This window comes from Mesoplodon bidens (genome assembly GCF_964165515.1).
Source record: "Mesoplodon bidens genome assembly, chromosome: 3".
Classification (NCBI taxonomy): Eukaryota; Metazoa; Chordata; class Mammalia; order Artiodactyla; family Ziphiidae; genus Mesoplodon; species Mesoplodon bidens.
The window spans coordinates 86,407,436-86,430,661 of record NC_138178.1 but is presented as its reverse complement, the minus strand read 5'-3'; the positions used below and the strand labels follow the sequence as shown (position 1 = coordinate 86,430,661).

At 34.4% G+C, this 23,226-nt stretch overlaps 2 protein-coding genes across 5 annotated transcripts in view; one reads left to right on the top strand and one right to left on the bottom strand.

The window, feature by feature from the left end:
* FGF7 (fibroblast growth factor 7) overlaps nt 1-15,492 on the top strand; it is a 71,054-nt gene extending 55,562 nt beyond the window's left edge. Inside the window, exons 3-4 of the mRNA XM_081229399.1 lie at nt 13,372-13,475; nt 14,502-15,492. Of these exons, the coding sequence (XP_081085525.1) occupies nt 13,372-13,475; nt 14,502-14,696 (299 nt within the window). The 3' untranslated portion in view covers nt 14,697-15,492. The remainder of the gene's footprint in view (nt 1-13,371; nt 13,476-14,501) is intronic.
* Nucleotides 1-23,226, bottom strand: part of FAM227B (family with sequence similarity 227 member B) — a gene marked incomplete at its 3' end in the record, with an annotated part of 264,786 nt that overhangs the window by 145,523 nt on the left and 96,037 nt on the right. The gene's annotated exons all lie outside the window — the stretch shown is intronic.

The following is a 23,226-nucleotide window of genomic DNA, read 5'->3' as shown; positions in this document are numbered from 1 at the left end:
CAACAAACTATTTACTTAAAGATCCTGATTTCACTAAACAGCAGACTAAAAGTAGTTGAGGAGCTCATTTATAACAACTACTGGCATCAGTGAATAAACCAATCTTAATTACAAAGATCTTGTCACAACTAAGCTACGCCTTTAAAAGTGGTTGATAATAGCAATAATATGATTGAGAAGCTACTGGCTAAAATATACTGCCATTATCTTTCAATATTTTATGACTCCAGGAAGTTATAATAATAAAAAAACAAATTCAAAATGAAAAGTAATGGTAAGGAACGAACTGAGGAACTATCTAGCCACTTCAAACCAAAGAATTCTCATTTCCATAGTACAATTAAAGAGTTCAATGATTCCATTTTATCAACGGAGGAAGGTATTAAATAGGAAGAGTAGTTATACTTCAATACATGTCTCAATATCATTTCCACTAGTAAAATTTAAGCCCTGCATGCAATGATAATCAAACTGGGACATTTTGATTTACTTCATCTTTTGAAGACCTCAGTATTGTGATCAGAGCATGGAAAATGATGAAATTCCAGGATGTGATTGTAGATTACAGATTAAAGGGGGAAGCAGGCTTAGAGGAGTGCATGTAAGGCTACAGATATTCCCCTTTACCACTGTGAATATTGGGAATGCTGGGTAAATATTAAAAAATTTAAAAACACTAACATTATTGCCATATTTTTAAAAGTCCAATATCACCTGAAAACTTTTGGTGCTACACATAATTATTTTTTATTGCTAACAAACAATTCTGTTAACCTGATACATCTAGCACAGCTAGAATTTAATTGTGGATTTAGATCACAGAGAAATTTGCTTATGTAAAATTTAGGAACAAGATACAGAAAAGTGCCAAATTTTCAAACTCAGCATCTTCATAAAACTCAACACATTATTAGTCCCACCCCAACTTCTTCTCATGTACTCATTCTCAAAATTAGCCAGGTTTAAAATGATCCTTGACTTCTCTAATTCCCTATTCTTATCTCTTAGCCTCAATATCCATTGGGTCTAGAAGCTGAGGAAATGGGCACAGCAAGAGGAATGAGTAAATGGGATAGAAATAATTTGAACCACTGTTGTCCAGAATATGTTGAGTATTTGTGTTTTATCATATTTACTGAAAGAAGCTAGGTTTGACATCAAGGTGGTTCATTCCACTATTATGCTCCACTTAGAAGATTAACAAAGTATACAGGCAATGTATATCTAGGGAACCATCCAGAAAGAATGAAAAGAAATGCTTCCAGGAACTCAACGACTAGCCAGGAGAAATTCCAGGATGTAAGGACATCAGTGAACTATTGAGAGTGACTTGGGATGTAACTGTTGTGTTTGTCCTTGTGTCTGAGATGGTCACCAATCATGTGTAATAGAAATATAAGCTGTTTTTCTTGGCTAGATGTGAAAGTGAAAAGGCTTGAGATACTCTTTTCTATACTACAGCTTATTAGAGAAGAATTTTTAGAGCGGGTTTAAAAAAATAACTAATTCAGGAAGGAAGCCAAGAAGAAAAAACTAAAGAGGCTAGGGAATCTAAACTATCATTAAGAATATGGCAAATGAAATAAATATAGATGAGAAAGAGAACATATATGCAGAATACTGAACATAGTTAAGTACCCAATAAATTGTTTTTTTCACAAATGAACAATTATGCTGTTCTAACCAAGAATGGTGAATCAGGTCTTTCTGAAAGATTGGCAACAGTATCTCATGCTTTATGTCACAATAAGAAACAGTCAGAAAAGCTTCCCTGGTGGCACAGTGGTTAAGGATCCGCCTGCCAATGCAGGGGACACGGGTTCGATCCCTGGTCTGGGAAGATCCCACGTGCCGCAGGGCAACTAAGCCTGTGTGCCACAACTACTGAGCCTGCACTCTAGAGCCCGCAAGCCACAACTATTGAAGCCCGTGCGCCTAGAGCCCATGATCCACAACAAGAAAAGCCACTGCTTGCTGCAACTAGAGAGAGCCCACGCACAGCAACAAAGACCCAACACAGTCAAAAATAAATATATAAAATAAATACATTTATAAAAAAAAAGAAAAGAAAAGCTCGCTGAAATTAGGTCATTTGCTACCTAAGAAGCAAATGAACACATGCTTGACATAACTCACTGTGGCATGGGGGTAGGGTATTCCTGATGGGTGTATCAATGTAAAGGAGGACTGGTGAAGATTCATCAAGCTAACTGAATGCTGACATATGTAGGAATGAATGACAGCACCAGAAGAAACTTGGAATCTCTAACGATACTGAAGTTCTGAATAGGAAAAGGAAGGACATGAGAGCACAGGTCCTGTTTTCATTTCTTCGTCTAGTTTAAATTCCTGACTTTAGAAGTGAAAAAAAAAAAAAACTATGAAAGTAAGTACCTGACTATTAACAATAGTTAATAGGACTTCCCTTTGAATACAGAATTTGCCTTTCTGGCTGGTGGCTTATAATAACTGAAAAAATGGGCTCCTGTATTTTTATGTGCATTTTGTGAAGAATGTGTCTGATGGGAAAATGAAATTGATGTGTATTAGTTAAAGATTTGGTTTGGCTTAAACAAAATCATTTATTTCTCCAGCCAATGAACATCTAGAGAAGTGACAACTCTGCTCCATAAAATCATCTGAGAGTTAACAGGCTCCAGTCAGCTCACAGTTCCACAATCACTTTGTTCTCATAATCTAGGGTAGAATCCATATTCCAGCAGGAGAATGGAACAAAGGAAGAAAAAGTGGGTATAAGGGGTTCCTGCTGGCTACCTCTTATGGAAGATTTCTGGGAATTGCCATGGGATATTTCACTCCACTTAACATCGCATCAGCTAGAACTTGGTCACGTGGCCAAACTGAACTGCAAGGGAGACTGGGAAATGTAATGTTCATTATGTGCAGCCAGCTAAAAATTCTACAGCTGTGGAAAAAGAGGAGAACGGAAATAGGGGAATAATAAATAGTCTTTGCTCAGAAAGTGGGGGAGAAAATGCCTGCATATGATTGAATGAATGAATGAATAAATGACACCATGCTGTCATAGCATGAAGATTTAAGGACTGCAGATATGACAAGGAGAGAATAGGAAGCCCAGTATGCCTCAAGAGAAAAGAGCTAGGATCAAAACTTGTAACTTCTAGTGGGTGTAAAAAAGTGCAAAGTGCAATGATTAATAGAAGATGGAAAAGAGCTACATAACATTGCACATTAGAGATGAAGACATCTCTCAAATTTGCTGATGACAAATAAATGAAAGGAATAGCTAATATGTCGGGTACCATAATTTTCTAATATACTCATGTATCATTTACTTATAATTATTCCATTATCAATTTCCAAATAGGATTTAAGGTGGCTGAATTAAAACTTTAAACATTCTGACAGAGAGGGATATTGAATATTAGACAGAATATAAAGACCTGAACTTTAGTAAAAAAAAATCACATGATGACAAAATGGCGATGTGATTTACTTACATGAATAAAGTCTTGTGTACTTTACAACCTCAATATAAGCCATCAGTGTGTCACTGCTTCTAAAATAGTTAACATAATCTTAGGCTGAATTAAAAAATTCAACTAATCATTTCTCCAGTGATTTTATGTATATCACCCAGGGGTTTCCAAGGTGCTTGGAAGATTAAGTTAACTAAAGGTATAATCTTCTCACAACTTCTATATATTTTTGTGAAAAATCAATTTTATATTTTTCCACTTTAGAAAAGAATGGTTTGAGTGCCTACACAGACATATCAAATACAGATGCCTGGCAATTAGAGAGATGAGACAAATTTGCTCATGACTTAGTTAACTAATCCTTTCACTACATAATCAAATCATGATGGTTTTCACTATTATATAAATATGTTCACTCATTGTCATACGGTGTTAAATTTATAACCTTAACAGGCTGTCAGTTAACAATAGGAAGCATAAAGGATACTGAGTTAAATATAAGCTAATAAGAAGCATAAAGATAACTCCACAATTCACTTTTAGACACTCTTCTCCAGATCGGTAAAATCCCAGTGCCTAGAATGGAGTCTGGCAATAGTAAACACTCAGTGAATATTTGCTATAATTTCATATGTTGCAGAAAATACTGTGATAATCATACTGGAGTTGGCTTCACCTTTGGGGGAGTATAATGACTCTATAACTGCAGTACTCTATTTGTGGAGCACTACTTACAAAGAGCAGAATTACACTATTTCTCCTACCTCACCATTTAAAAACTAGATGAAATTGTAGAAATAAATGACCTAATTTTTTTAAAGCATAGAAATATTCTATTAATCATATCAGAGTAGCAATGTGTATTTTGTCACCTTTAACACTATGACATTCACATTTTAATTTAATACATTTCAATTCTGCACATACCACATAAGATCATTTTGAAATTTTTTGTCCTCAAAGCATGCTTTAAAAATAAAGAAATAAATCATGTTAAAAGGGATATCTGATATTTGCCTTTATATATAAAATATGAATTATTATTATACTTAAACTTTATAAAATAACCTTCAAAATATACTAATCTGAAATAAAATTTCTTTTTGCTATGCACACTTTTTATTATATCAGTACTCCAAAATAATGAAATGATTAAAAATATGCTTAAGGAAGATGGTGAGATTATATTACTGTAGTTTATGTCTATATTAAGGGAAATAATGAACAGTATTCTGTCTTGGGCTATCTATATAGATCTAGTTCTTGCTGAGAAACTGGTTTTAAATAAGTAATATAACTGGTGAAGAGTCTGGAATCCATGCAGTATAAGGTATGGCTGAAGAAACTACAGATGCTTTGCCTGATGGAGGGGCATGACCAATGTCTTCATCTCTTTGAAGGGGTGTTATGTGGAAAAAGTTTTGATTTATTCTGCATAGCTTTAGAGGATATATCTGAGAGTATTTAGTAACACCTAGGATCAGAGCTACCTATAAATGTAATGAATCACTTCAGAATTGGTAACCTTCAATAAATTAGTGTGGGTATATAGCAGACAGATAGATAACATCAATGGGACAAAACTAGATAGCCAATGTAAGGTAAAATAGAGGCATTGCATCAGTAAAAAATGTAATGATGTATTTAATAACTAATATTGAAAAAATGAGCTAGCTATTTGCAGGAATAAAATATCAGTTTAGAGTTTCATCTCACATCATATCCCAAAATTAATTCCAGATGAATTTAAGAGATATATTTAAAACTTACATTACAAAAGCTAGAATAAAATGTATTTCAGATAGTGGAATGTAAAAAATACTTTTAAGCATAAAAAAAATACAATTATCAAAAAAGATACATAGATATGGCTACACAAAAATTAACCATTTTAAAATAAATTAATAGATCAAGGTAGTGCAGGATTAGAGAAACAGTGAGAATTAGGAATAGAACTAGGGATGTTGAGAGTGCCAAAAGATGCAGAGAAGAAATTTATGACTATTGAAAAACTCTTGAATTTGGCGCTGAGGAGGTCATTGATGGCCTTGAAGAGATAAAGCCATTAAACAGATGAAAAGTTAGAATGCAAGTGTTAAATTGAGGAAAAGTGAGCAGATTTAGTCTATAGTTCAAGAAATTTGGTGAAAAGGAAGCGGGATAGTCTTTTGAAAAGATTTCAGAGTTAAGGGCAGGGACATTTTATTCATTTGGCCCTTAGGCACAGAGCCTAGAGCCTAGAGCCTGTGAAAACATCAAGCTTACAAATATATTTAAACCTTTGAAATTTAGATATTGACAGTAAAATTTGACAAGAAAATAAAAAGAGATTAGCAAATATTTAACTTATAAAATATATCAAGCCAACTTCATTATTTATTAAATTTATCAATATTTTTCATAACATTTGAAAACAATTTGATAATTTTTTTTCACTTTTCAAGAACTTCCTAGAATGTACAATATTTGCAGAAAGTTGATAGCAAATGATAAATAAAATGAGTTACTTTAGGCCAAGTAATTTCAAAAGAAAATTTATATAAAACTTTAAAACAGTTATAAAATATTGTATCTAATGAGAAATATGGATATATTTTAATGTTAGATTGGTATAGAGTGGTCTTGGGAAATAGTAGTACTTAGGGTCTATGAATATCTTAAAACAGCCTTATTGAGAGAAAAATTTGGAAAGTGGATTTTTGTAATCAAAAGGCAATGAAGGGAGGGACTGAAGATGTCCAAGAGAGACACAAGTATACAAAATCAAGAGTGTACTGTTCTTTGAAGTCAATTCTTTTGAATTTACAATATTGTGTGTGCATGCACACACACAGGTTTAATAATAGTTGGAGCAATCACATGCACGATATGTAAAAAATATAACACTAAGATACAGGATTTAAATACACAACACATATTTAGAAAAATTCTTTCCTGTTCTTGTAATTGTAACAGTGTACAAAAATCAGAGCAGTGTAAATACATTTCTTAGCCTTACTCTTTAATTAAAACCATACTAACATTAAACTAGTAACCAAGTTGATCAAACAAATGTTTTACATGCTTTACTATTTACTTACATAATTTAATTATAATTTGCAACTTGATGTTTTAAAATATCATTAAGAAATTCTCCAGACATTTTGGAATATATTGAGCATTTCTGTATGCATGTGCCATGGAGATTTTATTTATAAACCTATGTATGTAAAAAGTTATATAAAGTGGCCAAAACTATTTAACCTACGATAATAAGGGTACAATATACAAAGTACAAACTGCAACTAAACAGACCAGGAGAAATAAAATTAATTTAGAAAAGGTGTTTTCAAACTTTTTAGACTTGAGACAACTTACACTCATAAAAATTATTGAGGACACCAAAGAGCTTTGGGTCATATGGGTTATAACTACTGATACTTCCTGTATTCGAAGTTAAACTGAGACATTTTGAAAATATTTATTTATTAACTTACTTAAAAATCACGATAGCCCATTATGGGTCAACTCATACTATTAGCAGAGGAAGAAAATCTGGCTTATACAAGTCTAGTAATTTTCTCTAACTACTCTGCACATCCAATTAATTTTTCTAAAACACAATTTATATCCTGACATTTTTCAAAATTTCAAACCTTCAATGACTCCTCATTGTCTACAAATAAAAGTTAAAATTCCTTAAATTGGCAATCAAGGTCCTCAACAATCTCATCCTAACTCCTTTTCCACCTTTTTCTATCTCTTTGATATGTTTCCTACTCCAGACAGATAGCTCTAATTTCAATCTTCTGAAAATGACTTATGAATTGTTGACTCTACTATCTTACACATACTTTTATTTCTCAATTAGCATGACGTTTCCATTCTACCTATGTCAACCTTATCTATCCTTCAAGATGTAATTCAAGTTCTATCTGTTCCTCAAATCCTCCCTTGACCACCTAGGATATGTAACACCTCTTTCTTCTGAATAACGGTTGAATTGATTTTCCATCCTGTTCTTTTTAGCATTTGGCATATACTGCTGGGTATCATTCATTTTTGTTTTCTGTAGGAGGGAATACTAACTGAATTTTGATATGTATTTTATTAATATCCAGATATTTTGATGACATCACAATTAAAGTCACCAGATCAAGTTTCTAAAATATTCCTGGACCTCAGTTATTTTTCTATCCCAATACACCTGAGAGATATCACACACGAGTGTAGTAGTGGTCTGTATATAGAATATTTGTATTTCCTACACTTCCCAAAGTGTGTTTGCGTTGTAAACTTACTCCTCATAACTGTCCATATTTCACAAAGAGAAGTCATTATCTTGGTAAGCAGATCTTAATCCATCACCAAAGACATTAATAGTAGTAATTAATAACAAACCCCAGAATTACAACATATTTGGGTTAAGAATAAATCATAAAAAGTTCCACTACAGTTGACTCTTGAACAAAATGGGTTTGAACTGTGTTAGTCTACTTACAAATGATTTTTTTTCAATAAATATGTACTAAGTTAGTACATGATCTGTGGTTGGTTGAACCCGAGGATGCGGAACCTACAGATACAGAGGGCCGACTCTGATACATGGATTTTCTACTCTGCCAGGGCCGGTGCCCCAATTCCTGCTATGTTCAAGTGTCAACTCTACAGTTTCTTATACACTCATATAATATTATTAATTAAAATCTAGACTGTACTTTTTAAATTAATAGACTTTTCTTTAGAACAGTTTTAGATTTACAGGAAAAAATGAGTACATAGTAGAGTTCCTACATACCACTACCACTTCCCCACACAGTCCTTCTATTTATTAACATTTTTGCATTAATGTGGTATATCTGTTACAATTAATGAATCAGTAATTACATATTGTTAACTAAACTCCATAGTCTAAAGTTCACTCTTTGCCTTGTATAGCTCTATGTGTTTTGACAAATGTATAATATCATGTATCCACTATTACAGTATCATATAAAACAGTTTCACTGCCTTAACAATCCCATGCTTCACATTTTCATCCTACTCCCCTCTTCCCAAGCCCCTGGCAACAACTAATCATTTTACTGTCTCTATAGTTTAGCCTTTTCCAGAGTGTCATACAACTGGAATCATACAGTATGGAGTCTTTCAGACTGACTTCTTTCACTTAACAATAAGCATTGAAGGTTCCTCCGTATCTTTTTGTGTCTTGATAGCTTATTTCCTCTTATCGCTGAAAAATATTCCAAAGTACATATGTACCGTAGCTTATCCATTCATATGCTAAAGGGCATTTTGGTTGCTTCCAGTTTTGATGGTTTAGAATAAAACTCTTATAAATATTCATGTTCAGGTTTTGGTGTGGACTTAAATTTTAAGCTCAATTGGATAAACACTTATGGCAGGATTGATGGATTGTATGATAAGAGTATATTTAACATTCAGTAAGAAACCAAACTGTTTTCCAAAGTGGCTGTACCACTTTACATCCCCACTAGCAATGAATGGCAGTTCCAGTTGCTCGGCATCCTTGTCTGCAAATGGTATCTTAAAAACTTTCAGTCATTCTAATAGTTGTGTAGTGGTATCTCGCTGTTTTATTCTGTAAGTCCCTAATGACATATAATGTTGAGCATATTTTCACACGCTTATTTGCCATCTGTGTATTTTCTTTGATGAGACATCTGTTCAGACCTTTTGCCCACTTTTTAACTGGGTTGCTTATTTGTTTATTGTTGAGTTTTAAGAGTTCTTTATTTTGGAAATATGAGATGTGTTTTTTGTGTACATGTACGTATGTATTTGGATGTACTTCTATGATATAAAAATGAATGGAATCTATAGCCTTGAATGTAATATAAATATATAATGGTGAAGATTTTCCATCTAACAATCACAGCTTGACAGAAGATCATAAAAGTCATTTAACATTAAAATGTTTTTATTTTTTGGTACCAATTCTTAGTTTTAATGTGCCCAAGAAAGTATATTTGGTCGAGGACAAAATTAAATGTTCTGAGTGGCCTAATAACCATTAAGCCACTGTTTCCACTTATTTTCAACTTTAAAATAATTCTTAGTTATCATGCTAGAACATCTATATTAATATATGGCCCCTCAAAACTTTTAAATATAAATATTAAAAGGTTCAGGGAAAAGAAATATTGAAGGAGCTGGGATTGGTGGATTTTTACGTGATCAAACACTAAGAATTTTTTTTCTGCTAACTCATGAAAAGACATGCAGGAACCTTAAATGCATATTACTAAGTGAAAGAAGCCAACCTGAAAAGGCTACATACTCTATGATTCCAACTATATAACATTCTGGAAAAAGCAAAACCATGGAGACAGTGAAAAGATCAGTGGTCTCCAAGAGTTGTGGGTAAGGGAGAGAAATGAACAGGCCGAGAACAGAGGACTCTTAGGCCAGTAAAAATACTCTGTATGATACAGAAATGATGATACATGTCCAAACACCAAGAGTACACCATAAAGTAAACTATGGGCTGTGGTTGATAATGATGGTCAATGTAGGTTCATTAATTATAACAACCATACCACTCTGGTGGGGGATGTGATAACTGGGGAGGCTATGCATGTGTGGGAGCAGGGGGTAGATGGGAAATCTCTGTACCTTCCCCTCAATTTTGCTGTGAACCTAAAACTTCTCTAAAAAATAAAAACTTTTTTTGAAAACAGGAAAGTTAAAACACTTTAAAATCTGTAGGAACACTACTTCCTTAAATGAAAGAATGCACTTAAATGAAAGAATGATAACTTTAGTTTCTTCATTCTTGGGTTTTCTTGAATAAAAAAGGGCACAGCACACGGGGCAAAACAGACCAGAAAGTCAGGATTGATAGTGTATTAACTCTGCCCGTACTACTTAATGCTCTTCTGAGCAATATATTTTTAGGTCTGTTGATTTCCTAGTGAAATGATTTTCTAAATACATCAAATCAAACAATATAGAATATATTACTGTGTCAGGAACCTTGTCATTTTCAAGTCTGTCCTCATCCTGGTTAAAAGTAGAATCTTTAAAGATTGAACATATGTTCATATGCTTATTTGCCAACTGTGTATCTACTTTGGTAAGGTATCTGTTCAGACATTTTGCCCATTTTTTAATTGGGTTGTTAAAAATCTAAAGATTTTTTGATGTCCTTAACCCCAATGTTCGGAGGGATAAGATTAACAATGTTTATCACCTATTGAGTGTCAGAGTGTAACAAAAATATGGTGGGCAATGGGCAGGCAGGGGGTAGAGGAAAAGGGTTTAGAGATGGGACAATATGAATATATTGTCATGACTGAACCTGAAGGGAAAGCATCCACATAGCATAATCAACAATACCTCTATCATTCTATATTTATATTTTGTAGACAGTTGGTCTATAAACGAAAAAAACAGCAAACATGACAGATTTCATTCCCTAATTAAAACTGAGCATGAAAGATACTCTAAGCCTATGCATCAGTACTCTCCTTTCTCAGAGAAAATATTGAATAAAGAGGGAAATAGCAGGAGAAAGGGACTAGAAGGAAAAAACTGACTTCACATTTTACAGTGGTAAGATCTTTAGAAATCAACTATTCTGTATGTTTTTAAATAGATATATTTACTCAATTTTGAAGGTATTGCAAATTGGTTGAATCAGTGAATTTCTTTAGTATTCTTCATTGTATTGATATAAACTTAACCTATTTGGATTCTGCTGCGTAATAAACTATTTCCCTTTGATCTTCCTTTGCTGAACAAGAAGAGTTAGCTGCCAGATAAAGTGCTCCAAGAGGGCAGGGTTTGTCTCTGAATTGAGCCTAGCACAGAATTGGCTCTAACTGAAGATTTGTTTAATTTTGCATGAATGCATCAGCATCACATCCTTCACATGCTTGTAAGCAATTGTTAACATTTCCCTTAGCCTCTCCTTCAGGGCTGTATCTTAAAAGTTTTTAAGATACCATTTGCAGACAAGGATTCAGAGAAGTTTTCTTTTCTTTTAATTAAGGTGTATCTACGTGTGTGTTTACATATGTGTTTTGCTGTTTATACTAGATTTTAACTTCTGGAGTTCAGAAACCAGTGCTGTTTTTCTTAATTTGTATCCTAAAATTACCATACAGTTCTATGCATTCTGACAATGCTTCATAAATACTTTAAAAGATAAATATCCATTCCTTTGCATTTTCTTCATAGACCTCAATTTCTAGATAAGCAGCTGTCGAACTCTCAATTGGATGATCTCTGACTAGTACTAACCATAGTATAGTGGGGAAATGACTTCTATATGCAGCATATATTGGAAACAGATAACACATATTAACTAGGCTACATTAATCCTGATGAAATGGGTAAAAATTTTATTCTCCAGATAGGAAAAATGAAGCCAGAAGAATAAATAAGAGGAGGAAGTGAAGGCATGGAATAAAAAATTAGAATTTCCTCCACTTAAGTGAATATTTTAGAAAACAGCCTCTGGAAACTTGATTTATGCAGATAATTTTCAGTTGGAATTTTCTTTGTATTATGTTAAGTGCAAGAAAGAGAATGTCTCAAGCTGAAAGTATAATTAACAGTAGTTACATAAAATGGTTCACTAAACTTTTAATTTCTATGCCATTTTAAAAAATTGAGAGTATTTTTTTTACTGTACTTAGAGTATTAAAATACAGCACTTTAGGAAATGATATATAATGAAACAGTAGGTTAACATTCTTGTGGCAATTTCAATAATAGTTAAAAAATTAACTAAATGGTATAAAGTTATAAAATATTATGTGATCAGGACTCATAATTTGGTTTTAGACTCTGTTTTCATTATCAAAAAGCTCACTATCAGTTTAAAATATTTAATATTTTTTAGGTACAAATGAACTTATGTACAAAACAGAAACAGAATTACAGATGTAGAAAACAAACTTATAGTTACCAGGGGGTAAGGGAGGGGAGGGATAAATTGGTAGACTGGATTGACATATACACACTACTATATATAAAATAGATAACTAATAAGGACCTACTGTATAGAACAGAGAACTCTACTCAATACTCTGTAATGGCCTATATGGGAAAAGAATCTAAAAAAGAGTGGATATATGTATATGTATAACTGATTCACTTTGTTGTACACCTGAAACTAATACAACATTGTAAATCAACCATACTCTAATAAAAATTTAAAAAAATAAATCAAGATAAAATATTTAATTTTTTAAAGGTAGTTGGTTCTGTTTACCATCATTTACAATTGCTTTAATCGGAATTTTATTCATTTTCAGTATATTCAAGAAATATTCTGTCAGCAATAATTATTAATATAAAGTTTAAGTAGAAAATTAAAGATGTTAGCTAATTATATACTTTCATAGCATTATATAATGATTAAGAGCCAGACCTTTTGGGTTCAAATTCCACTTCTGCCACTTACCAGCTGAGAATGTGGGCAAATTAATTCTTTGTACCTGAGCTTCTTGATCTGTAAACTGGGGATAATATGACTACTTGCCTTATAGTCTTGGTGATAAGTACATGTATTAATACATGAGTGCTAAAACAATCCTTTGCATGTGGTATGAATTCAATAAACATTAGGTATTATTGATGTTATTATTACTATTATAGTAAATTAGAAATGCAATTGTAGAGAAGAAAAAGCTAAATTCAAATATGTAACTCTTCTTTTTGAATCCAAATATCTTTTTCTACAAAATAAAAAATCAATAGTTTTGCACTTCCCACATTTAATAAGGACTAATCTGGTGTTTGTGTGTACATGTTATGGGTGGGTGGGGGTCTCAAGCTGAGTAAATAATCACGTTAATAATCTTAACTTCCAAGTGAAACAGAAATAAGGACAAATGGTCATTCCTGGATAATCTGCAAAGCTGAGTGAATAACTGACATATCTTTCTGTGATTCCTTGCAGACATCATGGAAATCAGGACAGTGGCCGTTGGAATTGTAGCAATCAAAGGAGTGGAAAGTGAATATTATCTTGCAATGAACAAGGAAGGAAAACTCTATGCAAAGGTATTGATAATTGATAGCTTAGACTTCGTTTCTCAAACTTATTTTTGTCAAAAATATTTTCCCTTTCTGAAAAGTAAAAATGAAATTAATTCCTCTCAGACTACATAATTCAATGATTTCATAAAACATTTTATACTTAAGAATTAAATTTTCTCTGTGATCTTGGACAATTTGCTTAAGTTCTCTGGACTTTGGTTTCTTCATCTGTAAAACACGTCAGATTAACTCACCTCTAAGGATCCTTCCAGCTCTAAGATTCCATTTGTACTTTAGATTCTTAAAATCTAAAATGTCCATCTGTCAGTATTAAAGCTCTTTTTGTTAAAGTTCACCCAATTTGCACTTTGCTGACATGAAAATTCTTGGGGGAAAAAAATCCAGACGTTTGTTTATCAACATCAATCTCACAATCACGGGCTTTGAACTGTAAGCATTCCCATTGTTCTCACTTTATTATAACATGAAATATGCAATAGTTCATCCCACTATAACAAAGTATAATTGACTTTCCTTTGTATTCCTGGCACAGACTACATAAAAATACAGGTTTAAGTGAATGAATGAAGAGTTGGATGAACAAATTAACTTTTTGTTTTCCATCACTATCACAGGCAGTGTAATAGTAAATGAAGAAAAGTTGTGAAATATGTCCTTCAGCTGAGGGAGGCAGAGGCTCTGCTAATTGTATCAAAATATCAGTGTTAGGGAAAGAGTGACTTGGGCATAGTAACATGAGAGCTGTTAATTAGGGGGAAATAGCTCTTAATACTTAAGAATAGTAGCAACTGACTGCCAAAAAGCTACATGTTTGAAGCTATGTTGCATAACTAAATGTGTATCATTTTATCTTTTAAAAAATTTAATCTTTTTTCAAATATGCTAAGTATATATAACAAACTGCATTATGCCTGCTCAAAAGAAGTCATGTATGTTTTAATTCTACCAAATATTACTGCTTATTCTTTGTCTAATTGAGTCCCTCCAAAAATCATTTGGATAATGTTGTTTGTTTGTTGTTCTTTGCAGAAAGAATGCAATGAAGATTGTAACTTCAAAGAATTAATTCTGGAAAACCACTACAACACATATGCATCAGCTAAATGGACACACAGTGGAGGAGAAATGTTTGTTGCCTTAAATCAAAAGGGGGTTCCTGTAAGAGGGAAAAAAACGAAGAAAGAACAAAAAACAGCCCACTTTCTTCCTATGGCAATAACCTAATCATATATGGCATATAAGAAACCAGTTCCAGCAGGGAGATTTCTTTAAGTGGACTGTTTTCTTCCTTTTTTCTTTTCTTTTCTTTTTTTTTTAAAGTAACCAAGAAAGGCTGGAAAACTACTGAAAAACTGATCAAGCTGGACTTGCGCATTTATGTTTATTTTAAGAGACTGCATTAAAGAAAGATTTGAAAAAATATACACAAAAATCAGATTTAGTAACTAAAAGTTGTAAAAAATTGTAAAACTGGTTGTACAATCATGATGTCAGTAATAGTAATGTTTTTTTCTTAAATTAATTTACCCTTAAGACTGTTAGATTTGATTATCTGATAATGATTATTTAAATATTCCTATCTGCTTATAAAATGGCTGCTATAATAATAATAATGCAGATGATGTTATATAAGATGTGTCAGACCTAAAAGCTGCTGGAATGATTTGTCAGATAATCAAGCCAACACTAACTATGGAATATGAGCAGTATCTGAACGCTTTCTAGTGAAAAGTTGTGAACCACTTAAATTCTAATCAGAAAAGAAGGAATATTCTAAAAAATTCTATTATGGAAATGAATCAAAGAGGTAGTTTTACAAGAGTATAAGATTAGAACATGCTTGTACCTATTAACAAGAACAAAATTCCTAATGCTGCTCCCAATTGAAAGGGTATTGCTTAAAGGATGTTTTCAAAAATCTTGTATATAAAATAGCAATAATGATGATAATACTGTATTTCATCTCACTCACCACAAAATAACATTTTATAATCCCTAAAAGTAAAATTCAAAAATCTTTTATGTTTTTTTCAAGTAACATAATCTATCTTTTGTATAATTCATATTTGGGAATATGGCTTTTAATAATGTTCTTCCCACAAATAATCATGCTTTTTTCCTGTGGTTACCGCATTAAACTCTATTTTAAGTTGTATTTGAACTTTACTGTTTTGTTATTTAAGTTTATGTTATTTATAAAAAAAAACCTTAATAAGTTGTATCTGTTTCATATGCTTTTAATTCTAAAGCAATAACAAAACCGTCTGGCTCAATTGCAAGTTCTCCCTCCCCCTCATGAGCAACACCAAGTCTAGTACACAGCACTCAGGCCAGCAAATCCTGGGCAGCAGACAAAAATGACAGCCTGCAGCAATTCTTACAATAGACGTCTCACAGGGAACAATACAAAAATGTGAAATATGTTTTGCCACATACTCTTGTCAACTAAATTGGATCTTATAAGTAAAATCACTGTAGATAAAAGAACTTACAGGATTTTAAAGTTAAACTATATTTGAGTTCATGAGTAGAATAGTACAACATTCAAAAAATATGCATATTTAAAGTTAGTAGTTTTTCTAATCTCTAGAAATCTCTGCCATTCAAAATATGGCAGCATTGAAAGTTGTTTTCCTGTTCAATGGCAAGAGCACAATGCCCAAAGTAGAGTCTATACTTAGGGATTTGAGGCCCTGAATAGTAATGAAGGCTTGAAGTCAGGCTACAGATAATGGACTTACTGAAAAGATAAATTTCTACTTCATAATTCTGGCATTGGCAGATCTTTTTAGCACTTTATTGTTCATCAGTAGAAGGCCAACATTTATCGAAATTAAATTAGTGGTATGCTAATAAGGGTGGTTTTAATTTCAAAATATTTGTCTTTTAAGTCCCTTTATTTTATACAAATATTAACTGATAATACATTTATGAGAGAGTTACATGAAAAGGCTAAGTTACCAGAAATAACAGGTTCATTTGATTTTCTTGTCACTCAACCTACATGATGAGGCTGCAGGAAGCTAGAAAAAATTGCCCTTCCTCAGATATACTCTGGGGAAATGCCATGAATGATATTCTTAACTGTTGTATGATTCAAGGGCCTTGCTAGCCTAGGTTCCTAGATCAGGCTTCTGTTACTGGTGTCTTGTGAACATACTGAGAGCAGAAGAGGACCTATGTGTGTGTTGTTTTTTTTTTTGAGGATCTATGTTTTTCATATTTGTTTCCTTAGTGTCTAGCAGAGTGTCTGTCCATAATCAATCTTTTATATGAATTCACTCAATGTTTGAGTATCAAAGAAAATTCATAATGAGACTAACTGTACTTTATTTTAAAAAGTTAGGGTGAAACATGATTATATGGAAATTTAAACAGAAACAGTGTGTATGTATATAAGATATGAGCTATATTAGGACCAATACTCTGACTATAGAGTTATAGTTATGAACAAATTACAAAGCAATGCTGAATTAACCAACATTTAGCAGTAAGTCCAATCCAGTAGTGTTTCGAGAAACACTTACTTATAATTCTTTATCCTCCCTCCCCCCTTTTTTTACACTTAACGTGAAAATTTTAGAAAATAAAATCTGCACTAGTTACATACACTTAGAATTCAAGAATCTAAACACTGCAAGCGGCCTTAGTCCTTACTATTCATTTGTAGACCAGGAAATTGAGATTGTAACAGATCCCAAATCACATAGCTGGTTAGGTTCAGAGCTGCCCACAAGAGTCTAGGTCATTCAGCATGTACTTCCTACTCTTGGATGATTAGGATTATTAGTTAGTGGTCTTTTAAAAAAATATTCCTATTGAGATATAACCTTTACATTTGCATGCAAATGTGACATGTTTTGGCACTTCACTTCATATATAATAGTCTATACTGTCATATTTGACTCAAAAGGAGGGAAAAATGATGAAATTTCTAATTCTGACTCCTATTCAACTTTTTTTTTTTGCTTTATAACAAATTTAATCAGTTATACATATACATGTGTTCCCATATCCCCTCCCTTTTGCGTCTCCCTCCCACCCTCCCTATCCCACCCCTCCAGGCAGTCACAAAGCACCGAGCTGATCTCCCTGTGCTATGAGGCTGCTTCCCACTAGCTATCTACCTTACGTTTGGTAGTGTATATATGTCCATGCCGCTCTTTCACTTTGTCACAGCTTACCCTTCCCCCTCCCCATATCCTCAAGTCCATTCTCTAGTAGGTCTGTGTCTTTTTTTTTTTTTTTTTTTTTTTTTTTTGCGGTACGCGGTCCTCTCACCGTTGTGGCCTCTCCCGTTGCGGAGCACAGGCTCCGGATGCGCAGGCTCAGCGGCCATGGCTCACGGGCCCAGCCGCTCCGCGGCATATGGGATCCTCCCGGACCGGGGCACGAACCCGTATCCCCTGCATCGGCAGGCGGACTCTCAACCACTGCGCCACCAGGGAGGCCCTTTAAAGATCTTTTTTCTTTTTTTCTTTTTTTTTTTTTTTTTTTTTTTTTTTTTTTTTTTTTTTAGGTCTGTGTCTTTATTCCTGTCTTACCCCTATGTTCTTCATGACATTTTTTTTTCTTAAATTCCATATATATGTGTCAGCATACAGTATTTGTCTTTCTCTTTCTGACTTACTTCACTCTGTATGACAGGCTCTATGTCCATCCACCTCATTACAAATAGCTCAATTTCGTTTCTTTTTATGGCTGTATATATGTGCCACATCTTCTTTACCCATTCATCTGATGATGGACACTTAGGTTGTTTCCATCTCCGGGCTATTGTAAATAGGGCTGCTATGAACATTTTGGTACATGACTCTTTTTGAATTATGGTTTTCTGAGGGTATATGCCCATTAGTAGGATTGCTGGGTCGTATGGTAGTTCTATTTTTAGTTTTTTAAGGAACCTCCATACTGTTCTCCATAGTGGCTGGATAAGTTTACATTCCCACCAATAGTGCAGGAGGGTACCCTATCTCCACACCCTCTCCAGCATTTATTGTTTGGAGATTTTCTGATGATGGCCATTCTGACTGGTGTGAGGTGATACCTCGTTTTAGTTTTGATTTGCATTTCTCTAATGATTAGTGATGTTGAGCATCCTTTTACATGTTTGTTGGCTATCTGTATATCTTCTTTAGAGAAATGTCTATTTATGTCTTCTGCCCATTTTTGGATTCAGTTGTTTGTTTTTTGGATATTGATCTGCATGAGCTGCTTGTAAATTTTGGAGATTAATCCTTTGTCAGTTGCTTCGTTTGCAAATATTTTCTTCCATTTTGAGAGTTGTCTTTTTGTCTTGTTTATGGTTTCCTTTGCTGTACAAAAGTTTTAAGTTCCATTAGGTCCCATTTGTTTATTTTTGTTTTTATTTCCATTTCTCTAGGAGGTGGGTCAAAAAGGATCTTGCTGTGATTTATGTCATAGACTGTTCTGCCTATGTTTTCCTCTAAGAGTTTGATAGTGTCTGGCCTCACATTTAGGTCTGTAATCCATTTTCAGTTTATTTTCATGTATGGTAAGAGGGAGTGTTCTAATTTCATTCTTTTACATGTAGCTGTCCAGTTTTCCCAGCACCACTTATTGAAGAGGCTGTCTTTTCTCCATTGTTTATTCTTGCCACCTTCATCAAAAATAAGGTGACTATATGTGCGTTGGTTTATCTCTGGGCTTTCTATCCTGCTCCATGATCTATATTTCTGATTTGTGCCAGTACCATATTGTCTTGATTACTGTAGCTTTGTAGTATAGTCTGAAGACGGGAGCCTGATTCCTCCAGCTCCATTTTTCTTTCTCAAGACTGCTTTGGCTATTCATGGTCTTTTGTGTTACCATACAAATTGTGAAATTTTTTGTTCTAGTTTTGTGAAAAATGACATTGGTAGTTTAATAGGGATTGCACTGAATCTGTAGATTGCTTTGGGTAGTACAGTCATTTTCACAGTGTTGATTCTTCCAATCTAAGAACATGGCATATCTCTCCATCTGTTTGCATCATCTTTAATTTCTTTCACTAGTGTCTTATAGTTTTCTGCACAGGTCTTTGGCTCCTTAGGTAGGTTTATTCCTAGATATTTTATTCTTTTGTTGCAGTGCTAAATGGGATTGTTTCCTTAATTTCTCTTTCAGATTTTACATCATTAGTGTGTAGGAATGCAAGAGATTTCTGTGCATTAATTTTGTATCCTGCTACTTTACCAAATTCATTGATTAGCTCTAGTAGTTTTTTGGTAGCCTCTTTAGGATTTCTATGTATAGTATCATGTCATCTGCAAACAGTGACAGCTTTACTTCTTTTTCTATTTGGATTCCTTTTATTACTTTTTCTTCTCTGATTGCTGGGGCTAAAACTACCAAAACTATGTTGAATAATAGTGGTGAGAGTGGACAACCTTGTCTTGTTCCTGATCTTAGAGGAAATGGTTTCAGCTTTTCACCATTGAGAACGATGTTGGCTGTGGGTTTGTCATATATGGCCTTTATTATGTTGAGGTAAGTTCTCTCTATGACTACTTTCTGCAGGGTTTTTATCATAAATGGGTGGTGAACTTTGTTGAAAGCTTTTTCTGCATTTATTGAGATGATTATATGGTTTTTATCCTTCAGTTTGTTAACATGGAGTATCACATTGATTGACTTGCATATACTGAAGAATCGTTGTATTCCTGGGATAAACCCCACTTGATCATGTTGTATGATCCTTTTAATGTGCTGTTGGATTCTGTTTGCTAGTATTTTGTTGAGGATTTTTGCATCTATGTGTATCAATGATATTGGCCTGTAGTTTCCTTGCTTTGTGACATCTTTGGTTTTGGTATCGGGGTGATGGTGGCCTCTGCTATATTTTGGAAGAATTTGAGAAGGATAGGTGTTAGCTCTTCTCTAAACGTTTGATAGAATTCACTTGTGAAGCCATCTGGTCCTGGGCTTTTGTTTGTTGGAAGATTTTTAATCACAGTCTCAATTTCAGTGCTTGTGATTGGACTGTTTATATTTTCTATTTCTTCCTGGTCCAGGCTCAGAAGGTTATGCTTTTCTAAGAATTTGTCCATTTCTTCCAGGTTGTCCATTTTGTTGGCATATCATTGTTTGTAGTAATCTCTCATGATCCTTTGTATTTCTGCAGTGTCAGTTGTTACCTTCTCCTTTTTCGTTTCTAATTCTGTTGATTTGAGTCTTCTCCCTTTTTTTCTTGATGAGTCTGGCTAAAGGTTTATCAATTTTGTTTATCTTCTCAAAGAACCAGCTTTTACTTTTATTGATCTTTGCTATCGTTTCCTTCATTTCTTTTTCATTTATTTCTGATCTGATCTTCATGATTTCTCTCCTTCTGCTAACTTTGGGTTGTTTTTTTTTTTTTTTGTACTTTCTCTAATTGCTTTAGGATTAAAGTTAGGTTGTTTATGTGAGATGTTTCTTCTTTCTTTAGGTAGGATTGTATTGCTATAAAGTTCCCTCTTAGAACTTCTTTTGCTGTATCCCATAGGTTTTGGTTCGTCGTGTTTTCATTGTCATTTGTTTCTAGGTATTTTTTGGTTTCCTCTTGATTTCTTCAGTAATCTCTTGGTTATTTAGTAGTGTATTGTTTAGCCTCCATGATTTTGTATTTTTAGTTTTTTTCCTGTAATTGATATCTAGTCTCATAGCGTTGTGGTCGGAAAAGGTGCTTGATATGATTTCAATTTTCTTAAACTCACCAAGGCTTGATTTGTGACCCAAGATAGGATCTATCCTGGAGAATGTTCCATGAGCACTTCAGAAGAAAGTGTATTCTGTTGTTTTGGATGGAATGTCCAATAAATATCAATTAATAGGAATGGTAATTACCAATTAGACACAGCCTTTTTGGTTGCTGTGGCAGCAGCCTTAGCATTTCATGCCCGTCTCTGGTGTCTGCGCTGATGGCCGTGGCTCACACCATCTGTGAAGCTCGTTTAGGTGGTATTCTGAATCTCCTCGCACACCCCGAACAATGGTCTCTTAGGTCTTAGGTAGTTTCAGATTTTTCCTGGACTCCCCCCAGGTTAGCTGTGGCTCACTAGCCCCCTTCAGGCTGTGTTCACGCAGCCAACCCCAGTCCTCTTCCTGGGATCTGAACTCCGAAGCCCGAGCCTCAGCTCCCAGCCCCCAACCGCCCCGGCGGGTGAGCAGAGAAGCCTCTCAGGCTGTTGAGTGCTGGTCGGCACTGATCCTCTGTGCGGGAATCTCTTTGTTTTGCTGTCTGTACCCCTGTTGCTTCACTCTCCTCTGTGGCTCTGAAACTTCCCCCCAACACACACCCCATTTCCACCAGAGATGGGGCTTCCCAGTGTGTGGTAATTTTTCCTCCTTCACAGCTCCCTCCCAGAGGTGCAGGTCCCATCCCTATTCTTTTGTCTCTGTTTTTTCCTTTGCTCTGCCCAGGTACGTGGGGAGTTTCTTGCCTTTTGGGAAGTCTGAGGTCTTATGCCAGCATTCAGTAGGTGTTCTGTAGGAGTTGTTCTACATGTAGACGTATTTTTGATGTATTTGTGGGGAGGAAGGTGATCTCCATGTCTTACCCCTCCGCCATCTTGAAGGTCCTCCTTACTTTCTCCTGAGTTGAGAAGATTTGCCAGAAAACAACAGAGAAAGTCCTAGTCTCTTCAATTTCAGGAGTTTCCAAATCCTCAAATTGAATTTATGAGATGATAAAAATTTATTTTCTTTTCATATGAATAGAACTTATAGTCTAATAATTGAAATGTGAAATGAATAATAACATTTAGCATGAAGATGGAAGGCCTTTCTCTTGATAAGTCCAGCCAGACACGTATTAGTTATCTATTGTTGTGTAACAAATTATCCTAAAACTTAATGGCTTAAACAGCAAGTTTTCACTATCTCATAGTTAATGCAGTTAGGGACCTGGGTGTGGTTTAGCTAGTTGCCTCTAGCTAGAATCTTCTATAAGGCTGCAATCAAGGTGTTGGCCAGAACTGCAGTTATCTGTTATCTCAATGCTCAACTCAGAGAGGGATCAACCATAGATCCTCATTGGTTGTGGGTTTGAAATACCACTTCCTCGCCACTTGTGCCTCTCCATAGTTCCACTTACAACATGGCAGTTTGTTTCCCATGGAGCAAGGAATCAGAGAGAATGAAAAAGAGTGCCCAAAACGGAAGTCACAGTATTTCATAGCCTAATCTTCAGAAGTGTCTCATCACTTCTGCCTGTACTCAAGGGGGGGGGGAATTAACAAAGGCATACAAACCAGAAAGCAGGAATCACTGGAGGCCATCTTAAAGGCTGACAATCACAAGTCAGAAACAATGTTTTTAAGGTCACTGCCACAAAGACAGGATTCTTTAGGGCCTAATAACGAGTAATTCATGGCTTTCAGTGGTGAGCCATTCGGCAGAGAAAGACGAAGTAGGTATATCCTCTGTGGCAACATATTTGATCCTTCCCTGAAGGATACTTTATGGTAAAATGCCACATAGGATAATTGAGAAAAGGTTTGAACCACAGCGTGTACTGCCTATTAGCTTGAGTTGTGCCTTCTTAGATTTCCGAATGTAGGTGGAAAACTAACATCACTTTGCCTCTACATGAAGGAAATGACCCTGCCTTCAGACCCAACATGAAGATAACCTTCCCCTCCACCACCCTACCTCAAGAGAATAAGATCATAAATGCCAGCTTAAATTCCTCAAGCCATAGAGTTTTGTCCTAGATGGTGGAGGTAATCAGTCACAAGTTACCCAATATCATATGAGGATAAGAGCTAAACAGACT